Here is a 25,600-nt window from a genome sequence, read left to right as displayed (position 1 = left end):
TGAAACGAAGTTACGGAATAAGTTAATTAAAAAACGGAAACGTAACAATATTTTATCTGTAATTTTCTCTGCCCTAACTCTATATAAGGTTGGCCAATTTGACCGACCTCGTAACCACCAAAAAAAAAAAATAAGTAAATCTAAATTATCATCTTTTTTTTTTCTAGATTGACTTCAAATGTAGCATGAAACTACTTTTGTTTATCCTAAATAGCTTTAAACTTGTAACAGTATACATCAATTTATAATTAAATTTTATTGTTGCCCTTTTGATTATCCTTTGAACCATGTCTAACTACTATTTGTGCCATTATGCATTGTAAATCACTTGGGGAAACATGTAGCTCATGTAACCCTATCAAATTACATTATCCAGGAGCTACTCCTATACTTTGAGCAGTCCTTCTGTTATTCAGCATAGATATGACAACTAGGAGAATTTTTTCTGTGCTTGTGACCACAGGATATTGTTATTGTAGAGTTTGCTATATCTACTGGACTGTGTACTGGCCTTCACTTTAACTCTTGTCTTATTCTATGAGGAAATTTAGTTTTTCACAACTTGAAGGATTTGTAAACAAGTTGGAAAGTTGTTTGGCAAAAGTGGATAGTTATCCAAGAAAGTTATCAATTCTAGGAGAAGTCCTCCCTTGAAAATAGGAATTTTACCAATGTGGCAAATGTCCAAGACTTTTGTTGTTGTTGTGGCCACAGACTTATGAAAGAGCATTGCCAGAATTTGGGCACTCAGAATGGCATACTGAGTTTTCTATTGAGGATCAACCTCTATGCAAAGAAAACACAGACTGAAGATTGTCATGGTGATTTGGAATTGGGTGAGTCTGAAACCAAGTGGAATGGTCTATATGGGTCTCAAAGACTTATTTCAACCAGAGTACCTTAATCTTAGCTCTTGATGCCACCCAGAGATGAAATGTGACTGGAAGCACTGTTGGTGGATGTTGTTTGCCAACTGGAGCCATCTCACCAGCAAGTGGGTTGGTGGTTACTGAATGACAAAATGAGTGATTCATGGGTCAGTTGTTAGCCTTCTTGAACTGGGAGGTATATTGACAATGTAGCCATGACCCTGGTATACTTTGTGGTTGAACATAACCAATGTTTAAGTTGCTTATAGTACCTTGTTTATCTGCTACTCTAGGCCAAGGGCTTATTGTTCATCGGAACTATGGGTTCCCAGATAGCCCATCCCACCCCTAAGTTTAGGATGTCTTAACCTGGTGTTTCTTAAGAATCTACAGAAGAAAGGCTTATAATTTCCTCACAGGTCCCTGAGATTATGAGCAAGGCTAAACAGGTTTCCCTCCCAACATTTAAGGATAAGCTAAAAAAGGTCTAGACCACTTCCTTAATCATTTCAGACAATGAACAAATTAAAAACAGGAAGTGCAATCCCTTATCCTGAATCTATATTTTTAAGAACCCATGAATGAAAGTAAAGGAGAATATGTCAACTATGCTACATCTACTATACCAAGTGCCAATAAGCCTTTTCACCCAATAACAGGGTTAATCAGGTCACTGGAATGTGACAGAGATAGTAATGGTATAGGCACTATACAGTCCATAAATTTTCATGAACAAGAATTGTTAGGGCGCAAATCATATTAAGCAAGTCAGTTATCAATTTTTACTATTGAACCAGCAAGCTAGTCTTGTTCTTAAAGTGGGTCATGTACCATTCAATGCTTGATTCAATCAATATTTAGATAAGGAGGAAAGAGATAGCTCGAACAGTCAGCCAAGTCACCACAAACAATTTTTTCAGCAATATATAACAGGAATTAAACCCAGTCACAAAGCTACAACAATCATTAGATGGAACACCTGATGATTGGAAGGAAGTGACAGCTGTGAATTTTGCTGTACAGTGTAAACAAGAGTTAATGTGATTTCCACTTGATTAGCATGAAATTAGAAGAGCTGGTACTAGTAGGTGTAATGCTTGCTGCATCTTCATTTTGTACAGTTGGAGGTGGTAGCTAATATGGTATTTCAACCCTTGATTTCTGAGCTGTTAGGTGATGTTGTAAGGTATAATGTATGCACTATATTGTATGATTATCACTCGATCATCTGAAGCTAGGGTGGTATGTTCATACAAAGATTAACAGGACCAAAAGAGCTTTCCAACCACTACTTTCTGAGCTGTCGAGCAGAGTTTCTTGACAAGATATTGATAGGATACCGGATGATAGCTTCTCATTTAACCATTTCAGGATAATGCATTTTTTAAACTCCTTTCTGCACGTGTCACTAAACGGTTAAGTAATTACATTCAAAATTTAATTAAACCACTTTACTATCAATGTATTTTAATGAAATTAGTATTATCAATTATGTTATAATTCAAAGTTTTATATTATTTAAGTTCTTATTCCCTTATTTCAAAATAAACCTCCAGAAACAATAATTAAAACTAAATTGGACTCAAAACCCCACAGAAACTAAAACTTCAGTTTTGTTGTCATGTGACACACATGAATTTAAAATATCTTAGCTTTGGTTTTTTTCTATTTCTATTCAGCTTCGTCTGAGTACCTCTATGATTGTCTAGATGAGCTTCTATGCCGAATTCCAAACACGCATTACACATTACAACCAGCTGTCATAAAGTTAGCGAGAGCAAACATTTTGCCTGAGGCTAAGACTGTCTCTGCTGATGTTAACATTATATTACCTGTAGGCACCTGTTGACATGTGTTGGCATAGGTAATCAAAGATAAAGTACAGGAAAGGAAAATAAAACATTAAAAATAAACTATAAATGAAAAGATAAAAATGTAAAATTATACACATGGCCCAAAGAATATATTTTAAGATTATTCATTGAAGAGATAAAAGTGTATGTATTTCCATTTCTTAATTTTAAACATTTCATTACACTGTACATTAATGGTAATAGCTAGAGTTAGTGATATGACAAAGAAAATATAAAATAGAATATAAACATTTACTTTAAAAAACTTTTGATATTCATTTAGGAGGTCCTAGAGATTATGCAAATGAAATGTAAGAAAGCATTCAGAGTTCTTGTGTAAGTAACTACATTAAGTAATGAATTTTTATTAAAAATAATAGAAAAATTCAAAATAAAATATTTTACTTTTTCTGAAACTACATACTTTTAGAAAAGTTCTTGTCAAATTTCATGAGAGTTAAATAACCTAGTTATAATGTACGTAGATTGCTCTGATAGGGTTAATACAGTTTATAATCCTTATATGCTGACAGTTTGTAGAACTGAAAATGATAGCTAAGGTTCACAATTATACTCAAAGGGACCTTGCAACCCTTGATTTCCAACATATTGGGTGATTTTTTTTGATGGGGAAACTAGAGTTTCATGATAATAAATCACCTGATTTAGCAGTATAACAAGAGCTCCATGAAGAGCATCACATAAACTTTGCTAGATCTGTTTTACTGTAACACTTCAAAGAAAACTTCTCAACATGCTGTGAAATAGTTGTTTTTTATGAGTGTATGTTCATATATTCTATAGTAATGGCAAAAGCTGAAAAGTCTTAATTCAGTCTATCTTGGTTTGTGATTATTTATTTTGTGATGTGTGAAAATACTGAAGTCTGACAGCGTGCAGGTAGCAAAATCTTATTAACCCTATTGCGAAGGGCTCATGCATTTTACATACTATGACTCTGAAAGTAATTAATGTATCTTCATGAAATTTGGCAAGCTTTTAGTAAACATTAAATCTTTTGTAGACTTTTAATTAAGTAGTTTTGCTAAAACTTTGTCCATAATTATATGGTATCAAAGTGTTGACTGCTCTGAGTAGAAAGTGATTTACATGTTAAGATAAAAACTATTTTTCGTCGTCTGAAAATGTAAAGATTTCATTTGCATAATCCCAAAAACCTCATAAATAAATATCAAATGTTTTTTTTTGTTTTTGAGAAAAATTTATCTTTTATCTGTTATTTTCTATACTGTAGCTCTATACAGGATTGGTCAATTTAACCAATCTTGTAACCACTATGAAAAAAATTAGGAAATAATTCTAAATTACCCTTTTTCCTTTCTGAAATGACTGCAAATGACCACAATTATTTATCCTAAATAGCTTAAAACTTGTAACAGTATACATTGTTATATACATAATTTTAGTTTTAGTGCATTTTGAATCCTGCCACACCATTTGTAAATCATTTAGTGAACGTGAAGCTCACGCTATACTGTTGAATTACATAACACATGGGCTACTCACCAGCATATTTGGTGAAGAATTTTTATTATTATTACCTAATCTAACCTCGTAATTTTCCAATTTTTATATTTTAGTTGCTTTTATAATAAGAAATAAAGAATACACATGAAAAACAAGAAATATAGTATTTACCCGAGTCTTCTTTTTCTTTGCTGTCAACTGTTGATCAAACTTAAGCCTACTTCTTTATACTAATGGTATTACCACACTAAATAATTTATTTAATTAAGTACTGCACCTAAGAATGCAGAATAATAACATGTTGAAAGCAGATAATGTCTTATAATTATCATAATTTTTCTGGCTTTCTAACTATACAAGAAGAGCTTTTAAAAATTCAGCTGAGCTTATTGATGTGTTTTAGTGGGAATAAAGTTTGAACTGGAGTGAAATAGACAATTATCTGTACAGGAAACAACATAATATAATATGTTATTTTGTATATTAAAATTTTGGCTTTCTATTGGTTATAAATATTATAGTATTTAATGTCAGAGAACACTTAGCCATTTGTGAAAGAGAGGGTGTGACAGGTGGGCATGGCAAGTGAGTCTCATTTTCTAGTTTGTGCCTCCACAAACAAATAAGATTAGATGCTATAATAATTATGCTTTGTCTGAGTAATATCTATATTATAATAAGTAATTTATGTTAAATTCTAGACTTTTTGGAGGGGTAGTAAATAAATTAGAGAAGATGGAAGACCTAGAAAGCAAGTGCCACAGTTCTCATACTAGAGGAGATTGAGGATTTTTTAAAAATATTTCCTTATAAAATTAAAAACTAAAGCTTAAATAATATTAAAATTTGATTTATTAATTGTGTTTTCATCCCAATTTATTCATGTACATTGATACTAAAATAGTAATTTAATTAAAATTTAAATGTAACACTGTAAAAGGTTGTGACATGAGCACTTTGACCGACCTGATGTGAAAAGGTTAAGCAATAGCTACAGAGAATCAACCAAGATACAGTGTAGTTCAAGCAAGATCTGTTAAAAACTATTAGTGTATGTGATGACATGTAATGGAGATGATTGCCCCACCCCGAGAGTCTTGGACACAGGGCCAAAAGTGATGCAAATTTCTAGACATTGGCAGATGCAATTTTACTTGAGTGAAAAGAACAGTACTTTTTTTTTAACTTTAAACGCCTGTTTAACAAAAATGTGATTAACCATATGTAAAAACCGCATTGAAATTTAGAAAATTTATGTGAATATATTTGAAGACTCTCATACATAACTTTTATATGCCACACTGTAAAGTATACATATTTTAGAAACAATCCATTAAAATGTAACTTCTGGTAAAACATTTACAAATTGTTAATCAGTTAGCCATTCTTAACATTTAAAACCCTGTCTAACTATCATTATGCAGTGATTTATAAAATCAAAGTTTATAAACACCCTCTTTTTATGTCGGCACATCATCATTGTTAACCAAATAGTCAAAGAATCTCACATAGGTGCCTGAAATATATTTTGCTAGCATTTTTGAAGCTGTTACCAATTATTTTTTTGGAAGAAAAAACTTCAAAGTAAGGGAAATCTGTGATAGGTTACATAACAGTCTTGAGCTGTAAGTTTCAAAATAAGTATGGTAATCAATAGTGTGAAACTAGAATTCATAATAGAAGAATAAATATAAAATCTGATTGATATTAAATGAACTTCTTTTTTTATTATCAGAAATATCCCCCACTGGGACAGCAGTAAGTCTACGTATTTATAATGCTAAAATCAGGGGTTCGATTCCTCTCGGTGGACACAGCAGAATGCCTGATGTGGCTTTGCTATAAGAAAATACACATTATCAGAAATCTGTAATCAAACAGCTAGTGTGCAAAATTATTGTAAGAGCTCAGAAGTTTCAAGTTAGTTTCTTTTATATTTAAGAAAGCTGCCTGTCATTATAATCACAGAGAGAATCCAAAATTTATGCTTGTTAGACATTGTGAAAAATATATTTGTATACTTGTGTTTAATTCTACAATATACTACCAACCATAATTGTAACATCAGTCTTAAACTTATCTCATAATTTTGTGAAAGTTAAATGTGATTAAAATGTAGATTTCTTCTAAAACATAATCAGATTATGTGTAGAGTTGGCAAATTGTATCTTTTTTTCCCCCCACAGATATAGTATTAAGGTTTGGATTTTCTCAGTTCTAAAATTTAGTTTTTCTAGGTGTGGAGTGATACAAATTGTATTCATCTACATATGTACCATAATTTTCTGAATATAATACACTCCCAAATACAATACACAGACTAATCTTCATGAACAAAGAGTTTAATTTGTTATCACTATAAATAATTTGCATCTAGACTTTTGCAATACTGTGGCCAAAGTAACATTTTGATGAAAAGGATGTTAGAGTGTCGGTATGATATCTAATTGTGCATTTGCTGCCATGCTTAATACATGTGGAAATGGGATGAAAATGCCATCATCTGTTAAACAAAAAAACTCTCGAAGAATGTGAAATGGCCACATGATATAATTGTTTGTACACATAAGAAAGGGTGCATAGATGAAGGTTTGATCAAAGGCTGGTTGCATAATGTGTGATGCAGAGGCCCCTCACAGGAATGTCCTTGGCTGGTCCTTGACACTTTCAGGTGTCATGGAATGACATGCCTCAAGGATATCCTGGATAAAAATTGCACAGATCTTGTCATCATTCCCAGGGGAATGACATACCAGTTGCAATGATGAACGTTAGCTGCAACTGACTGTTTAAACAGCATGTGTGTCAAAGGTGGAATAAATGGCTCTACTCTGGAGCCCATGTATTTAAACTGTCAGGTAGCCAAAAGAAACCATACCATGGATGGTTCAGAAGATGACATCCTCTGGGATGACAATGTTGATGCAGTAGGTAATGAAGATAAAGATGACATCTGTAATACCATTTACGATAATGACAAGATAGTTGGGAAATTGCAACAACCAGTCAACAACAGTGATTCTGACTCAGAATTTGAAGGATTCACTGAAAACAATTTTTATGTTTGGATATCAAAGGTAAGTAGTGATAACTAGTTTTGAATTTCCAAACATTTCAAAATGTGCATGTAAATAAATCTTAAAACTCCCAAGACTTAGCTTCTTGATCATTTTATTTGAAAAGTTATGTTTAAAGATACTGAAAACGAATGAAAATGGGAGATAATTGTCATTTGTTGCTTAGAAACAGAGAGAAGATTAATAAGATGTATCATCAAAATGCAACATTTCTAGTAAATATGCATTATCATTCTCAATGCATGTTAGAAATAATGGTCTGTACTGGCTGTAAAATAAAAAGCTATTTAAATTTGTTACCATATAGTAGCAACCCTAACTTCTAAGTAAATTGTTAGGGAGAAAAACTGATACTATATTCAGAAATTTCTGGTAATGTGAAAAATAGAAATTGAGGCCTATTTGTATATATATTTATATATACACGCACTACACAAATGTTTGTACAAATGCAATTTACTAAAATGCAATACTCCTAAATCTATATCTCAGTATCATTCCATGCTTAAAATTTTAGTTTTATGTCTGATACATAACTACACTGATAATAACTTTTCTTTAAATATGCTCCATAATATAACTTTACATGTATTATTTCTATATATATATATATATATATATGTGTGTGTGTGTGTGTGCAAGCAAAAACAAGTTTTTATGAATGAGAATTGTTTCATTTCATATTTCTATAAGGTACTCTGTCATTACATATTGTAACATTCCTACAATGAACATGTAGCATAGGGAACTTCAGTAAATAAACTGATTTAGAGTGAAATGGTCATCTCTTATCTCAGTATTTCTTACAGTGATTATTTTATGAATTTTTGTCAAATCCCTTCCATTTGTTTTATAACTTAAATGTTAAACATTTGAGTTGGATTAACCTTGGTAACTGCAAAACTCAATGAAAATGTTCTTATGTAAATAGTTATTGTTATGCTTTTTATTTATTGTTAAACAAAGTTTAAGAAGAATGGAATAAAAGGCAAGAGATATACATGTGTAACTGAACAATATCTTTTGTATTATGTATTTGATATTATTCTAGTTCTTTGTACTGACCACTATGTAATTTGTTTATTCATTGTGATAGGGATAGGCTTTATCTTCTGCCTGTTACAAAACAATTTGGTATGTTAATATATCATGTGTTTCTATCTTCTTGTATTATTATAGTATTTATACTGAATTTATCATTTATTGTGTATCTGCACAGGTTTCACTAACGTGTGTTCAAAAAATCCATTAAGTTTATTTATATCTAACTGCCTTTGTTTATTCTTTTGTTATATTGGTGGAAGGTGTTATTGTAATACTGCATATTGTGCAAGGATGTCAACAGCAATGTCCTTCAATTGTAGTTCAGATGATATCTCAAGTCTATTGCCTAACCTAAGTTTGAATGAGAATGATTGGTCACAGGAATAGTGTTAGATGCTCTGGATAAATACAACTTTTCTTGCGAAGTAAGGAAAATTGGATTCACCCTGTCTAATACATGACTGGAAGAAGAAAAAGTAATTTAAAGGAGATAATCCAGTGAAAGTGGCCATCTTGTGTCAGTATAGCAGGTACACACACTGTGTTTGTTATGTGTGTTAATAATAAAGATTGTCTATTTTGTTTTTGTCCAGTCTCTATATTCCATTCATTCTTGTGAGTCAATTATTTAGCAACTTAGTATTACTTCACAACAGATATCCTGATCAAAACACCTGTTATTCTGTAGACTTATCCCATTACTCAGAAGTACATTTAGTTTCACTTGGATATACCACAGAGTGGATAGGAAAAGGAAATTTTGGTGTAATGACTGCAGGCTATTATATTGTGGAGTTTGCTGTTTCTACTGAAGTGTGTGTGATGCTTCTTACTTGAACTCTTAAATTTAACAAGGCTTTTTGTTATAGGAAATGGCATTTTGCATAACTAGAAGGACTTACAAACAAGAAGGAGAGTTGTTGGGTCTAGGAGAAATTGTCTTTGTGGATGTTGGGCTTTTACCGATGCTGTGAAAGTCAGTGTCTTCTATCTTCTTGTAGCTAACAACTTACAAAGAAGAGTCTGATGCACCTAGAATGGCTTGTCCATACTCTTACCATGAGGATTGACCTCAGTGCAAGGGAAACACAAATGACTGAAGACAATCACAGGCCTGAGACTGCATGGGAAATGCATAAAGGACTCCCAGACTTATGCTTGCCACAGTATTCCAACCACAGGTTTGAATGGGGATAGACTGGAAGTGCTATTGATGGACATCTGCCAATGGAAGCTATCCCACCAGCATGTTAAATGGATATACTGGTGCAGTGAATGGACCACGGGGTAGTAATGAGCCTCACCAAGCCAGAATATATATTTTTGAGACAACTATAGATCATGGAGGACCCTGAAGTCATGCAGAGCCTATGGGTGAGGTCCTGAGTGCATCTCATCATTCTGCCACCCTAGAATCGGGGCCTACCACTAATCAGAGCATTGGTGTCCCTGGGAGTACCAACAATGCTGTGTCTAGAATGTCAAGGACAACTCTTTCAAGTAATTATGTAAAAGTTTTATCATGATCACAAAAGAAGACTGTAATGGCAATTGCAATGACTCCACCTCAAACAGATCATCCCACCCAAGCATTAATATTAATGAACCACACACATACACACATCCTGGCATTCTGGTGAAACTGCACTGGTATTCAGTTAACGGGCATAGGCATTTTGGCCCTCTTATTGTTTGTATGCTGCAACCTGTGGTGTAGATGCCTCTACTAATACATTATTATGGAATGTAGGAGAAAAGCATTTGATTTTTCTGTGTAAATGTGAATCACTTTCAAGTGAACTTTCAATACCTTGTAAATCAGTAAATTGTAGTAGAATCTTAGTTTCGACTGATGGTGCAAAAGAGTGAGTGAGTATTTCTACTACAGCTATGGAAAGCTAAAGGAGTCCAAGACATTTATGGACACTGACTTCAGGGAGTGCAACAAAATAACATGCAACAGAAATTGTGGTAGTAAGTACAGTTTTCTCAGGGCTGGGTGGGTTTTGGTATGTGCCTGTTTTAGTATAGGGCAAGCAATAGAGTTCCTGTTTGGCTGTACATTTGAGTGTGACTGCAAACCTAAAAATGGTATTCCAGTAGATAGAAAAGGTAAGCTTGAAGCTGAAACTAGGAAAACATGCATTCATGTAAACAAAAGTGGAATTTCTTTGTCGTATTATGGGCAGAGAAAAAAAACATCAAGAATTCTACTAAAAACAATAGCAGTGCCAAATTAGCCACAATTTCTTCAAGCTTCATTGATTTTGCATCACATTACCAATGGTTTGTGATCAACTTCTCTAAGATTGCCTCACCATTATCAGATCTTACTAAAATGGAGACACACTTCAGTTAGAGTAAGGGATGCAAATTGGCATTCCAGTCCCTAAAGTGTGCTTTAGTATAAGCCCCAGTGTTGGCATATCCATGCCAGTGAGAGGGAAATCATAACTGTTAACACAGTTACAGGTTGCTGTATAACATATAGTTGCATACTCTAGTCATATACTCATGGCTTCTAAATGCTTGATAACAGCATTGCAGCAATATCACCAAGGGCCACAACATGGAAATACTGACTGCTTGTTGAATGTCCTTATCCTGGACACTGTGTTGAAGTTCAGATTATTTGTCAGCCACAACAAGTCATACAGTAGGAGAATCCTCTAGTGGGTGGATGCTGCAAGTAAAATCCAGAAAGAGCAATTGAAGGACCCACATTTAGTGTGAGTACTTCTTGCCATGCAACAAGGTAAAGCACAAACAGCTCAAATTGAGGAATGTAGCACTTGTAGGAGCTGTGATGAGTGCATGAAGTTGTACTGTACCATTATTATCAACCACTGAACAGTGATTATTTGCCCATGTTACAGTTAATGTTCCCCAGACATTTAAGGCACTATATTCTCCACACTTTGCTTAACAAAAAGATATAAGAGAACACTTTTTAACAATAAGCAGCAGTTTGTCTGGCTGAAATGGAGTCCAGACATTCAGTGCTGGTGTAAAGGCTGTATCATGTGTATTATCAAGAAAAAAATAGGTGGCTTAAATAGGGTAAGCTCCAGCAAAGAAATTTTGGTTCTCTATTATGCAAAGGAACAAGATCACCTGTTTATATTCCTCATCATCAACTACTTCACTAATTGGGCCAAGGCTTATCCATTAGTCTATACACACAGTACAAGGTTGATGTCTGGCATAGCACTGGTTAGCCTGGTCACTTGAAGATATCCATGTGGTTCAGGAGGCTAACTTTAAGAACCAGTTATTCTCTGAGTTGTGTAATGTGTTTGGTGTGGTGAAAATACACACTTCATGATATCACCTCAGCCTGATATTTAGTAGAATGTATGATACAGACTGTCAAGGATATGCTTGCAAAGTTTGTTAACCCCTACCAAACCAATTGGGATGAACCATTACCCTACATCATGATGACATACCACACAACTGAGCAGTGACCAATAGGCTCTTCACCAGATTTTATCTTGTTTAGCCAAGAAGTTTTTCTCCCTGTAGAGGCGATGTATGGCCTTCACCTGAAACTGATGCCCACAATGCCTACAAGAATATATGATTAAGGTCTGCATCGATTGACACAAGTTTGCACATCAACGGCTAAGAAATGCTACCATACAACAGAAGAGGTGCTGTAATAAAACAGTAAAGGAATGAACATACCAAAGTGGAGACTAGATGTGCCTTTGGTTTATGCTTAGTAGGAGCATGGATGCTTCTTGGCTCCAGCTGGCCAGGACCTCATTTCTTGCTCCAACAAGTCGGTCCATTAACATATGAGTTATAGCAGTCATTTGGTATGCAAAATTCACATTGTACAAGTTGACTAGCTGTGTCTGTATATTCCCATTTTGGCCTTGAAGGTGAGGAGGAAAGAGCCAGGAGTACTTCTGTCTCTTCAGGATTAGTCAAATGAGAAAGCAGATCTAGAGACAAGACACGGTTCCGGCACTCCACTCAGTTTGTCTGGGATTAAACCCAACTACAGAACTAGGATAATCACTGATTTGTAGAATCACTGACTGAAAGAAACTGGTGATCCTTGCCTTCTGAGCTACCAGGTGGTATTCTAAGGTACAGTATATGTACTACATTGTATGATACCACTTGATTATCAGAAGTTAGAAGGGTTTGCTGCTCATAAAATGAATGGACTGAAAGGATTTTACAACCCTTACGTTCTTAGCTATTGCACAGAGTTCCACTGTAAAAAAATTATCTATAAGATAGTGTAAATAACTGCTCAGTTAAACACAGTTGTGATGATGAAAAGTTTGTAAACTTGGTTGAAAGGGCTTTCCACTGTTATTTTCTAATTTACCGAGTGACTTTTCCCAGGTGAATTATTTGGCTATCCAAGTATTGATAACTACCAAGAATACTGCAGAGCCCTTGCTAGATCTTTTCCTGTATACTTGAAGACCTTATAATTCTCGACATGAAACAAGGAGCCTTCTGAGTGTATATTGAGATGTACTGTAACAGCAGTACAAATATTAATCCTGTATAATGATGATATTTTGCTGAAAAGTCTTTGTTTAACCAAATTATATTGGTGATTACTTATTTTGTGATGCCTGGAAAGGTGTTTTGAGTTTGACTGGCCACTATAGGTTTAGAAAGTCACCTTAGATGATTAGAAAGTAACTAGTTTGGGAACCAGAGGAAGTCTTTTGTAAGCTATGTGTAATAAAGATATGGGAATGTGGCAATATACGTGTATGCATAAATAAATGTGTAGCCCACATGCATGTAGAAATATTACATAGTTATTTATTGCTGTTAAACAACACAGATGTATCAATTACACAAAAAATACAATTATTAAGCTATATGTGAATGAAAATAAAAGGGTTTAATCTAAATGTTAAGACCTTGCAATATGAGGTTAATTTTGATAACTGACCTGTAGGGTATTATTTCAAGATGCAATGTACCTTTTATTTTCATTAATAGTTGATAGTGAATGTTTCAGTTATGACATTGAAATATTCAGAAGAAAATGAATTTTCGTGAAAGTATAAGACTAAGGGAGAAATTCACATTACTTCTGAAAAATTTAGCTTTTGTTTTTCAGTAAGATTAATGCAAGATATCGGATTTGATTGAATTGAAATGTTTATGAGGGGTTGAAATTATAGTATATGAAATTTACAGGCAGTAGCATTCATATTATGAACTTGGTGTACCAAGTATTTTGTTTGGCTGTGATATAATATTTTCAATCATGCAGATTGAAAAATTTAATAAGATGCATACTTTTTAAAATACTTTTTTAACATTGTTTCAGTTCAAGTTGCATTATTGGATGCATGAAGATGCAGGCTGTAAGTGTACTAGGGGAAGGCAGAAAGTAACACTTGTATGGCAAAAGTGTACCAAAGCTAGTTCTAAACTTGTAAATGGAAAAAGTCCTTAAAGAAAGAGACAAAATAAATGTTAGTTGATTATAATGGCATTACCTAACTTGAGTCAGCTCACATATGTAGGAAACACTTTAAGAGTTTGAACTTCATTCCTTTATCACTGGAACTGGACACTGTTTAAGTAACAACCAGACATTAGTGAAACAAATAAAGCTAAGTCAGAGGGTAAGCATATTGGCCACTGTCATAGGAATGGCAACAGGGGTCAATGTTATTTTTAAGTTATTGGTCAAGCAGAGCCACAGTGAAGACTGTGGACAGAGAAGTTTACTGGCATTAGGGATACATTTCCTATAAGCACAGTAATTTTTATAGGGAAGTAACCAGGCAGTTATGACTTTTTCATTCCATACTTTTACTACTGAAGATTGAATTCTTGACTATTTTGGCTGTCTCATTCTTCAGCTAGCAACTGTTGTTGTTTTATTCTTGTGCACTAAAGTTTCAAAATTTCTTTGATGGAAGGAACCTGTAATAAACATCAATACACTCAGGATGTCCTGTTGAATGAAGCAGTTGCTTATGCATATGACCCCAGTATTCTTTATTCTAACTTGATGTCTGATGTGGTGTAGTCCATTGATGAAGATGTGCTACTGGTGGATGCATCTGTCTTGCAGAATCTCACTTTGTTGGTAGTCCAACAAGCCTTAAGGTGTCCCAGGTCCAGGTAACTTCCATCAATCATGGTCCAGCTAGTAGAAACTTTTCTCACCCTGAATGCACCCATAATGTTGGCAGGTGGTCCAAAGACACCCCAGTGGAAAAGGAGTCCCAGTGATCAGTTAAACATTGTGGCCTATCAAGTGGCCAGTTAATGAGTGAGTAAGGACTTTGAACATGTATCACTAGATGTACAGCCACCTCTAGTGACACTGCTACATCCTCAAGCCAAGATAGACATTTCCAGATATGATATCTGTTTGGGGGTTTATTGGACCTTGGAGAGATGTTTCATAGCTGAGGGATAACAGTCAAACTCTAGCTACCAAGACTTTGCTCATTATCACCACTACCATTGGCAGGGTGATGACACCATGACTGAGCAAATACCACAGTCAGTACCAAAACCAACAATTTCGGCACTAAAGAGGTATGAAGGGAATGAGAAGTTCTGTACTTTAATGGCTGTCAGTCCACTGCTGCCTAAGAGGATCCATGAGACATCACAACAGCAGCTGAGGACTGACTTGCCAGCATTCCCACCTATCATCTTCACTATAAAGTTAACCCCACAATACATCCTGATACTGAAGTTCCATTGCCAGCAGTGGCCACAAATGAATGGAGACATGGACCATGTATAATCAGTAGGAGGACCAATTATGTTCTGAGTGGAACAAAACATTTGTCATTTACATAAGACTGACACAGTCAAGAAAGCCTAGGCCTCTGACATCATCCCTACCACTACTGTGGCCACTCAACAGTCAATTGCTGATATGGCAGGCCTGCTGACAGGGTTAAGGTTAGGGAATTGAGCCTTGTGCTTGCTGCTAGGTAATGTGTTTATTTTGTACATATTTTTGCTTTGTTTATTAACATCAGTTTATATTATAGGTATCTGCATATTATTTTATTTTTTTATATATGTTAGTATTATGATCATTTTTATTTATCTAAAGCTTATTTTGTCAGACTATGCACATAGACATTTGTTTCTGCATGTATGAAGAAATGTTTTAAGGTTATTTGATGGTTCCTTTGTTTGTGAATTAAGTGATGTATTTCCAAATTATTATCTTATTGTTGTCAAAGATTATTGTCTTCACTGCTTCACTGTAACTTGTTTTCAAAGGTTAGTGTTGATGTATATAAACACAATTTCTTTTGTTGTTGTTTTTTGTATTAAGTTTGTTTCCTAATTCATTGACCTCACAAATTTTATGTAGCATATTTGTCAGTGTTGTTCCTGTAAAAGGTTATTATTTTTAGGTATTTGGTATTATATTGATGCCCGAGTTGTATATATTAAAACATGTTTTATTGCATGATAAAGTGTGATGTTAAAATGCTTTGCATTGTTGAAAGGTTTCTTTTGTATCTCTGTTCTTGTACTTATTTCTTTGGTTTGACATATTCAATTTTTGGCCTGGCATGGACAGGTGACAAAATGGGTTCCTCATCCTCATATAGTCACCAGCTGCTGCAGTGATAGAAGTGATTTACAAAACTGTTTACTTGTCTGGAAAGCAGGCTGCTCTTGCTCAAACAGCTATCTGTCTGATTTCTGATAATATAGCAGTGCTAATCTGTAACAATGGACATTTGTTTGTCTTCCAACTATAATAGTCATCAACACAGTAACACAGGTGCGAGTGTCACAAAGTGAGCTGAAAGCTAGAATTATAGCTACTGTAACGTGTCTGAAAACTAATGCAGCTTCCAAAGCAGTTGAAGTCTAGTTGAGGATTGTGCTGACAATTTCAACTCATCACAGGAGCATGAACTCAAGAAATTTGCTGATGTGTTTGATGACTAGGTGGTAAGTTGTTTGCTCAGTAATCTTCTATCACCATTTGGATACAAATTATGCACACCTGACTAAACAATCATTACACAGGCTTCTTTGGAATATCAGAGATGTTGCCTGTACTGATATCAAACAGATATTGAAAGGCAGAATAATATAATTTTTGGAGAGTGAATGGTTGTTATCATTGGTGTTCATTAGAAAGAAGGAAGGATTGCCAAATTCCTTTAGGCCTTCAGTGGCACACCTGGTAATAGATGTTAAAGTCTCTCTGTTATAATGTATAGATGAATGTCTGGACTGGATACATTGTAAAATAACCATTGGCTTAATACACCAGCTCTGGTTTTCAGTTACTAGTAAGTTGAATTGATGAGAGTAGAGTTAAGGCTGCTTTCAGCTCATAAAGGACTGCATGAATTATGTATTATACTATTCAGTCTATGTAATGCACTTGGCACTTCTGAGAGGCTGGTAGAACTTGCGTACAAAACTGAATTAGGAGAGATGTTGTATCTTTTTGGGTGAATATTAGTCTTTGGTGGAACGTTTCAGGCTACAAATGAAAACCTATAAATGTTATTCCAGTGTACAAAGGATTCAGGTCTAAAATTGCAATTAGGAAAATGTGCATTTATGAAACATAAGGAGAATTTCATCACACAGTAGGCAGAGACATATTGTTCCCAGATTCTTAAGAATTGTAGTGTGATCAAGGACTGGAGTTAACCCTAAATGAAAAACCTGCAGCTTTCAAAATTTTACTTTGTACTACTAGTTTTAGTAAGCTTCTATATGACAGCCACACTACTGTTTTCATTGACTAAGGCTGATATGTGTTTTTTTATGGGCAGGAATATAAAAATGCATTCCAGGCCTTAAAGTATACTGTGATTGAAGCACTAGGGCTGGCTAATCCTGTCTGGATTGTTTATTCATCCTTGATATTGATGCCAATGATATGAGATTGGAGTAGTACCTTTCTCAAAGGTACAGAATATTATGGAGTGCTATCTGTACACTATATGCTCCCAAATGCAATTACTGAATGGCATAGAAGAGGTTACTTGCACTTATACTGTTTATCAGACATGACTCTCACTACTGTTAACCCTATATGCACAGGTTGGGGTCAAAGTGAATATCATGACCTTTTATAGAATTACATTCAAAATATAATTATACTACTACGTTATTAATGCATGTCAACAAACTTGGCATCAAATGTAGTTGAGAAATCAAATTTTAATATTATACAACTTTTAACTCTTAATTTCAAAAGGAAATATTCAAATTCCCAATCCTCACTTATGTATATCATGTGACACCTGTTTGCTCTGAATTGCGAAATTTACATTTTATTACTACCCCTATATGATGTTTGGAATTTAACATAAATTACAAATTTATAGCATAGATATTGCTAAAACACAATCTCATTTTATAGCCTCCATTCTTCTTTCATGATGGAGATATAAACCAGAGAGTCAAACCCACTTCTATCACATCCTTTTTTTGAAAAATATCATTATTTCTCTCAGAAATTTGCTATTGGATTACTTATAACTAATAGAAATAGAAGCTTTCAGTTTAGTGATTTCTGTTAAAACCTTGTTCTCACAATAGGTTTTGAATTATTCAACCTACAAAATCATTGTTGCTGTTATTGAGAGCACCATGATGAAGTAAGGGAATTATTTTAATCCACTTACAAGTTAGTTAGAAAGCCGGTTAAATTATAATAGTTTTAGGTCATTGTATTTTTCTGTGTGTTAATATTTTGTTTTCTTTGTTATTTTATGTACTGCTACCATTGTTACAAAAATGTAAAGTTTTGTGGAAAACAGAGCAAAAAAGAGATAATACATATGTGCTAAGTTTCTTGTACCTTATGTATGTTTTTTATTTATTGTTATAAAGGTAACTAATATCTAAAAATTTAAAACTTATTAGATAAGATAAGAAAACATAAATGAAATAATTTTAAAATTTCTCAGTGTGGTATGCTTACAAGTTTTTTGTATGTTACATATTTCAATACCTTTTGGCAATAAAGTTAGAAAAAATGGCATTTACTTTTTATTTTTGCCAATGTTTCACCATTGCAGCTGCATCAGGGATAGTAGTAAAAAAAACATTGGAAGCAATAAATTTGATGTTTTTTATTATTATCTGGAGAGTAAGGGTAATTGTTTTCTAATTTTATTGCCAAAATGTCCAAATCCTTCCAATGTGCATTACAAATTCTCAACAACAACAAAATTCTCTAAGTTTGCTGTAGCTCTAGCTATGTGCTTGCTGGGTAATTTATTGCTTTTTTACAGATTTAGTAGTTAGACACAGTTTCAAAAAGTAATAAAACAATAAAATTAAATGAAAACATATGTAAATTGTTGTGAGTCTGTAAGTGATTGGGATAAATTATTGTAATTTTCTGTTATAATCTACAGTCATTCTAGAAAGAAAAAAGGTAATTTAGATTTCATATTCTTTCATGGTAGTTACATAGTTAATCAAGTGGACAAAGTGCAAATAATGTTAAGATTAGAGAAAATAATAGATAAAATATGAAGTTTTACTAAAAAACTTTTTATATTCACTTAGGAGATTCAAGAGGTTGTGAAAATTAAACTTAAAAACTGTAAGATAATAAAAAGGTATTGTTACGCCTCCAGTCGTTACTTAATTTTCCGTAAATTCGTTCCGACGAAACTTTAACGACACAAGTCCTTTCTTAAATAAAACTGGTTTATTCTTTCCGAATACAACTTTACGATACACTTAATTTCAACAGTCACTCTATAACAAACACTATAATTCATGTCTCACGAGGCCAACAATATTTTGTCCGCATACATTCAATTACTCACTACCTACACATTGTCCCGTCACGGTGTGACCATCTTATATATACCAGACTACCCCCAATCTAGTACTCTCCCGAAGGTTCAAGAAAGAAGTGGCGTGATACTAGTCACGTGACCTCGCTGACGCAACAGTATTTTAATTCTTAACATCGAAATCACCTTACACTCACACTAGTCAGACTAGCAGAAATACATTTAGAGACAACTTCTTAACAGAGATGTGTTATTAAGAATTCTGATTCGTTTGTTTCTTCTGTACAGTATGCTTGTAATGTTTACTAAAAGCTGACCAAGTTTTGTGGAGATACAACAAGTAAATTTGGAATTATAGTAAGTAGTAATTCTCCAAAACAGGCTTTGTCTAATGGACCAATTCCATTCATGTAGGGTTAATAATAACTAGTAACTTTTGACAAGCTTAGGTGCTGAAAGGACTTTGCAACCCTTGCTTTTCAAGTAGTGAGCTGTGCTGTAATGTAACGTCAAAAATTAAAGCTTAAGGTATAAATCTGTCTAAATGTGTCTGATGTTGGTTGAGTTTTCTCTAAGAAAATTTCATGTTTATATGGGTTAATGAATTTTTCATGACTCAAAAATGGTAGGAATGCATACTGAACTGGGCTGATTGCTATATTACAGTTGCAAAAGTAATTTTGCTGTCAACCTTTGTGCACCTACTTCATTAGTCTTTATATGGGAAGTTCGTAGCTGACAACACAAAATGTGATATGGATGGATGATTGTGGCAGTAATGGTATTTCTGTTTATCTGCATCCATGAATTTTTGCCATTTTTAATTTTGTCTTATTCTCTTAAATTTCTTGAGTTTACATTTGGATTTATTTTTTAATTATTTTAATTTTACATTCATTTTAAGCCATATATCTATGTTCTTTAATGTATTCTGTTTGATTTTGATATTCCAATATTACTTCATCTGGGGTTTTGTTTTATTTATAGGTGAATTTAGGTCTTCAGCTTTTTGATTTCATTTTGTTTTGTATGAATTGCTGGCCAGAGTTCTGAGTTTAAATGTCTTATTTAACAATGTATTATGTTTAGTTTAATACTTTTTGTTCTGTTTATTCAGATTTAATTTGTGAATTCAGTTTGTATTTGAATTTTGCATTATATTTAGATATACTTCATTTAATCTCATTTTCAGTTTAGCTTTGTTATTTTATCTTGTAACTTTTATTTAGTTTAATTATGTCATTTTACTTTGCTAATTTCTTTCTGCATTGATTTTTTTTGGATTTTTTTCTGGTTATTCTGATTTTGATTAGTATAAAATGATTTATTCAGTTCATTTTATTTCATATAGATAACTTTCCCAGTAATTCAATTTTATTTCAACTTTTACATGAATTTTTTTGTTTATTTTCATTTAAATTCTGAGTTTTTAGTAGTATTTTGTATTATTAAGTGTTAGAGCCTTTGTTGTATATGTGTAAATGCAGTGATAATGTTAATGTGATCTAAGGAAGTGATTACCAGAAATTATAACCTTGTTAGTTAGCTTGTAATTATGGCCTCTCACATTTAGGTTTTTTTTTAGGTTTAGGCATAGGAAGGCCTTGAAACAAAGGTTACATAGAGCAATGATTATTCTTCAGATTTATATTTGCTGCTTAGCCCTGCTTCTGTTTATGCCCTCCTAAAGTGAGGTTATATTCATTTCCAAGGTTAATACAGACATTTGTACAAATTAGTATGAATTGGGAGCTTCTCTTTGAATGTATGTAATGGTAATGATTTTTAATATAAGTAATATTGGAATATATGTAGGATATTGCATTAGTGATTTTGGCTGACATTGTTTTGTTTATACACTTGTTTTTTCTTTGATATCCATGTTCATTTTATTCTGTGCATAAAATTTATAGAAAATGCAGTATTGTGGATAATTGATGCTTTTATCTTAGACATCAGTATGCATGAATGGCATACATATATTAAGTAATTTGTTAATATATTTGTTTAAGTAAAACTTCAAACAGTATCCTTCATGGTGTCAGTCCTCCCTAAGTAATTAGTGGTTTTTTTATTGGTATATCTCTAGTCTTAAGTTCTTGAAATCTGACTGTTTATCTGTAAAAAAGATTTGAAAAAGCCCCTGAATTTCTTGTTTTGGTAAGTATAAGTGTTATCTAGTCTCTTCTTCCTTAAGAACAAAATTAAAAAACCATACAGTAATTTAAGTGTCCTAACTCAACACTAAAAAGCCCCAATCTTATAAATAGGCTTACAGATTTAAGTTATATATAGCCAGTCTTATCTTGTGACATCTCTTGTATTTATCATCCATATATTTACATTAAATATTCTGTGTATAACATGAAATAGTAATAACAATAATACTACTGTATCATATTTTTATCAATACTTTATAACCTAAGTTTAAAACATTACTTAAAACATTGCTTGAATTCAATGTTTTTGCTGTTGCTGTAGTAAAATTATATGAATGTTTTTACATTCAATCATTAAGCAAACAAAAACACATTAAATTTAATTAAACCTATATTTTATGTATCACTGCTACAAGGAAGAGATTACTATATTAGAAACAGTTTATAAATCAAAGGTATGATTGCTACAAGAATGATACATATATTTTTTTGGTGATGTTATGATCATTCTTCCAGATGTGAAAATGTTAATGGATTATGTGGACCACTTCAGTGCTTTTAAGTTTGTTGTTATCTTATTTAATTTTCCACTAAATTATACTGTTACATCTTTTTACTTTGATATTTTTCAGTTAATAAAAAAAGTCCCTAAAACAATGAAGTTTCAACCAATTAGTTTGATTGGTTAGATTTAAGTTAGTAATGTACACCTGAAGAAGTGTGTAAATCTACCATAATTTTCAGCAATAATTAAGAAATTCCATTGAAAACCTGTCAGAAATATATATTGAAATTTAATCTATTTTGTTTAATATTAGCACACTTTGAGTACTTTTCTTGTGCTCAACAAGAGAACATAATTTGATCTAACCTGAGCTATTCAAGTAAAATTTAAAACTGATTGACCAAATTAAAACAGGAGCAGTTTTAACAATACATCATTGTTAGAACTGTCATCGTTAATCTGATTTTATTGTTGGATTAAAAGTTAAATTTAAACTACTGAATTTATCAGATGTTTTATCTTAAGTATATTATGTTTTTTCACTTCCTGAGTATTAATCACCTTTAAAATATTTAGTTTTATTTGTTTAAAAAATATGAAATGGCCATCAGAGATACTCCTGCCACATTAAAGTGTATTACTAAGTTAAAATGAGTAAAAGTAACTTTCAAGCCAGCTTATTTGAGTTTTTTTAATGGAAATATGTGATGTACTCTGAAATGTTTAAATCTTAATAGTGGTAATATAAAGAGCTGTCGGTAACATGTGGCATTATTCCAAAAATTAAATTTTAATGCTAGTTTTGTAAGGATGTTTTTCATATATACAATTCTTCTGCGCAAGATAAGAGTGAGAAGTATACACAAATAAATCAAACTAATGCACAAGATAATGGACAGTGCTCAAGAAATATGAGTTTAATTTTAAAATGAAAAGTACAGGCATATTAATTCATTATAGCTTTGAGGATGATGCTGTTTTGCTTTATTCAGAATTAAACTCTAAATTAAAACATTTAATTTCAGTTTAATTTTGTATTCAGGTTACTGTTTACTTTAACAAGATTGAGTAAAAGTAATGTTATATAGACCAGTATGTTTAAGCTAAGAAGAAGAGAGCCAATTGATTTGAGAAATATAAATGTACATCATAATAGCAAGCAGTAATGGTAAAAAAGACATTAGGATGAAACTGTTTATTTCGTAATATTAGAATCAAAGTCACCCATTGTTTTATAGAACTGACTGGTACTAGATTGAATCAAAATTGCTAATTAAACTTAAGTCATAGAAATACAATCCTTTCTTTGATTAGTCAGTGTTTCTTGAAAGGGCAGGAAAAAATATGAATAACTGTACTTATTTGTAAATACAATATATATATATGTATATTGTTAATCATCTTATGTAACCACCCAATGATGATGAATTTGTAAAATAGTTTTTTTAAATCTGTCCACAGAGCCTCACTAAAAGAAGTATTCTATGACTGTTCTAATGTATATTTCGAACTTTAGACTTTTCCTGGAATGCGTGCTACATTTGTTTAAAAATTTATAATTGCTTTTAATTATACACATCTTAAGACTATTATGAGGAAGGGATTAGTTCAATGTAAGCTTAAATGCCACTAATGAATAAGATGACATCAGAGAAATAAGTGACATTGAGCTGTTGCTCATCCCTTGATATGTTTTCAAATTTTCTCTTTTATATTTTCATTTCAGGATGTCTGGTGCTCGGTTAATTAATGCTCTGGCTATGAACCTAAAGCCTGGTGAATATGGTATGGCATCCACATGCAATGGTGGAGGTGGTGCCAGTGCAATGATGGTGCAGAAACTCTGAAATCAAAGTTGTTTTAATAGTTATATTTCATGCTACCAGACTTTGCTTTTATATAAAGGAGATAATGTTTTTTTATTTTTTTAAAAAAATTTGTTTTCAAGGTAAATTAATGGTATGAATAGTTGAACCTAAATAATGCATAACCATAAAGATATATACTAATACAGTATTCTTGCTTTTGTTTCTGTACTAACAATGTATATTTTACAGTCTGTTGCTGATCAGTATTATTATAACAGTCTAAATTGAATTTCCAACAATGAGAATTAGCAAGAATAAAACAAAACTATGAATTTGAATAAGAAAATATATATGGATTAAAATTCAAAATATTTGTAGTTTTTTTATGTCAATTAAACATTTGGCTAATAATCATCCCAGATCATTTGTTCAGATGAAAAATTGTATAGAATTAATACCATGTCATTTGATAATGCCTGGTTCATTCAGTAGCAAAATTATTTTTTCAAGAACTTCAACGACCCAATTTTTCATTTGTTGTATTTTAAATTGTGTGAATGTAGAAGACTTAGCAATGGTTATATAAATATCAAGATATAACTAAAGGGACTGGTAATAAAAGAATTGTTTGGGTGAGAAAATTACAAAATGTAGAAGAAAACAAACAAGGTGAAACATTTTCGAAGTTAAAATAAGTTTATTAACAAATACAAAAACAAGCAGCAAACTTATTGTTATAGAAACTGTCTGTTTCTATAACTAAAGAGACCATCAAAGTATGAGACCAGAACACAGTAAAAATGGCTGTTCAGCTATATGTATGTTTATATGTACATGCATGCTGTTACAACAGTGGAAGTCACGCGATGCTAGAAGCATGAGCACTGGAGTTTCTAGAAGAATCATGACTGGTCCTGGCAACTCTAATCTTTTCCAGGTGCCCTCTATTTTAGTATACAAGCCCGGCAAATAATTGCAGATAGAAAGATATAGAGATAGATAATTGAGTCAAGCAAGCAGTATGCACCGTAAGTAAAGTGTGTGAATCGTTGTAAATTATAACGTGTGTTCAAGTTAAAGTGACTGTGGAAATTAAGTGTATTACAAAGTTTGTAACGAGAAAGAATAAACTAGTTTTAATTAAGAAAGGACTTGTATCGCTGTAGTTTCTCAGAAAAAAATTTTACGGAAAATTATCAAACGAGCAGATATGTCGGGAGTGTGATGAAAAAAGTATAAGATGGAAACAAGAGGTGGCAAATCAAACTACAGCTTAGCAGATTTGATGGCAGCAATACAAGAAAAGCAAAAGAAACAAGAAGAGAGATTACAGCAGTTGTTGGAGGAGAAAGAAAATAAACAAGAAGAGAGAACAGCAGTGGCAAGAAAACTTGCAACAGTGGCAGCTCGAAGAGGAAAATAAACAAGAGAGATTACAGCAATTGTTGGAGGAAAAAGAAAAGAAACAAGAAGAACGAGAAAAGAATCGAGAAGAGAGATTACAGCAGTTGTTGGAGGAAAAAGAAAAGAAACAAGAAGAACTAGAAAAGAATCAAGAAGAGAGATTACAGCAGTTGTTGGAGGAAAAAGAAAAGAAACAAGAAGAAAGACTACAGCAGTGGCACCTGAAACAAGAAAGAAAACAGGAAGAAAGTATTCAACAATTGTGGGAAAGTCAGCAGCAAGAAGTACATATGGAAAAACATTAGTAAATTTCAAAGTGAATTAAATACATTAAAGGATGATTTACTGTCTTTTACACAAAGAGGATATGTTAGCCATTGACCTAATCAGCCTCAGACAACAGGAAACCCCTTCCAGTCCCTGCAGCTAAACACTAATGCAGACATCTTCAGTCCTGTCAGAAATCGCATCCCACACATGAATGTCAACAATAGGGATGATGTAGTATGAAGGAAGCCACAGTAATTCGATGGGAAGGCACCATGGGAAGCATATAGAGCACAATTTGAGCCCCTGGCAGAAATGAATTGAGGAGCAGAAATCAGTGTATCTGGCAACGAGCCTGAAGGG

At 32.9% G+C, this 25,600-nt stretch overlaps 1 protein-coding gene across 13 annotated transcripts in view; it reads left to right on the top strand.

Moving 5' to 3' along the window:
• LOC106461099 (acetyl-CoA acetyltransferase, mitochondrial-like) overlaps positions 1–23,980 on the top strand; it is a 152,632-nt gene extending 128,652 nt beyond the window's left edge. For all 13 annotated transcript variants that reach the window (XM_022387981.1, XM_022387971.1, XM_022387976.1 and 10 more), the window contains one exon: positions 23,485–23,980. In XM_022387981.1, coding sequence (XP_022243689.1) covers positions 23,485–23,605 — 121 coding nt within the window. In that variant the 3' untranslated portion in view covers positions 23,606–23,980. The remainder of the gene's footprint in view (positions 1–23,484) is intronic.
• Positions 23,981–25,600: the final 1,620 nt, after the last annotated feature.

The sequence above is a fragment of the Limulus polyphemus genome, unplaced genomic scaffold, assembly GCF_000517525.1.
Source record: "Limulus polyphemus unplaced genomic scaffold, Limulus_polyphemus-2.1.2 Scaffold897, whole genome shotgun sequence".
NCBI classification, from domain to species: domain Eukaryota; kingdom Metazoa; phylum Arthropoda; class Merostomata; order Xiphosura; family Limulidae; genus Limulus; species Limulus polyphemus.
Note: the sequence above shows the minus strand (reverse complement) of the source record. Positions and strands in the feature narration are given on the sequence as shown.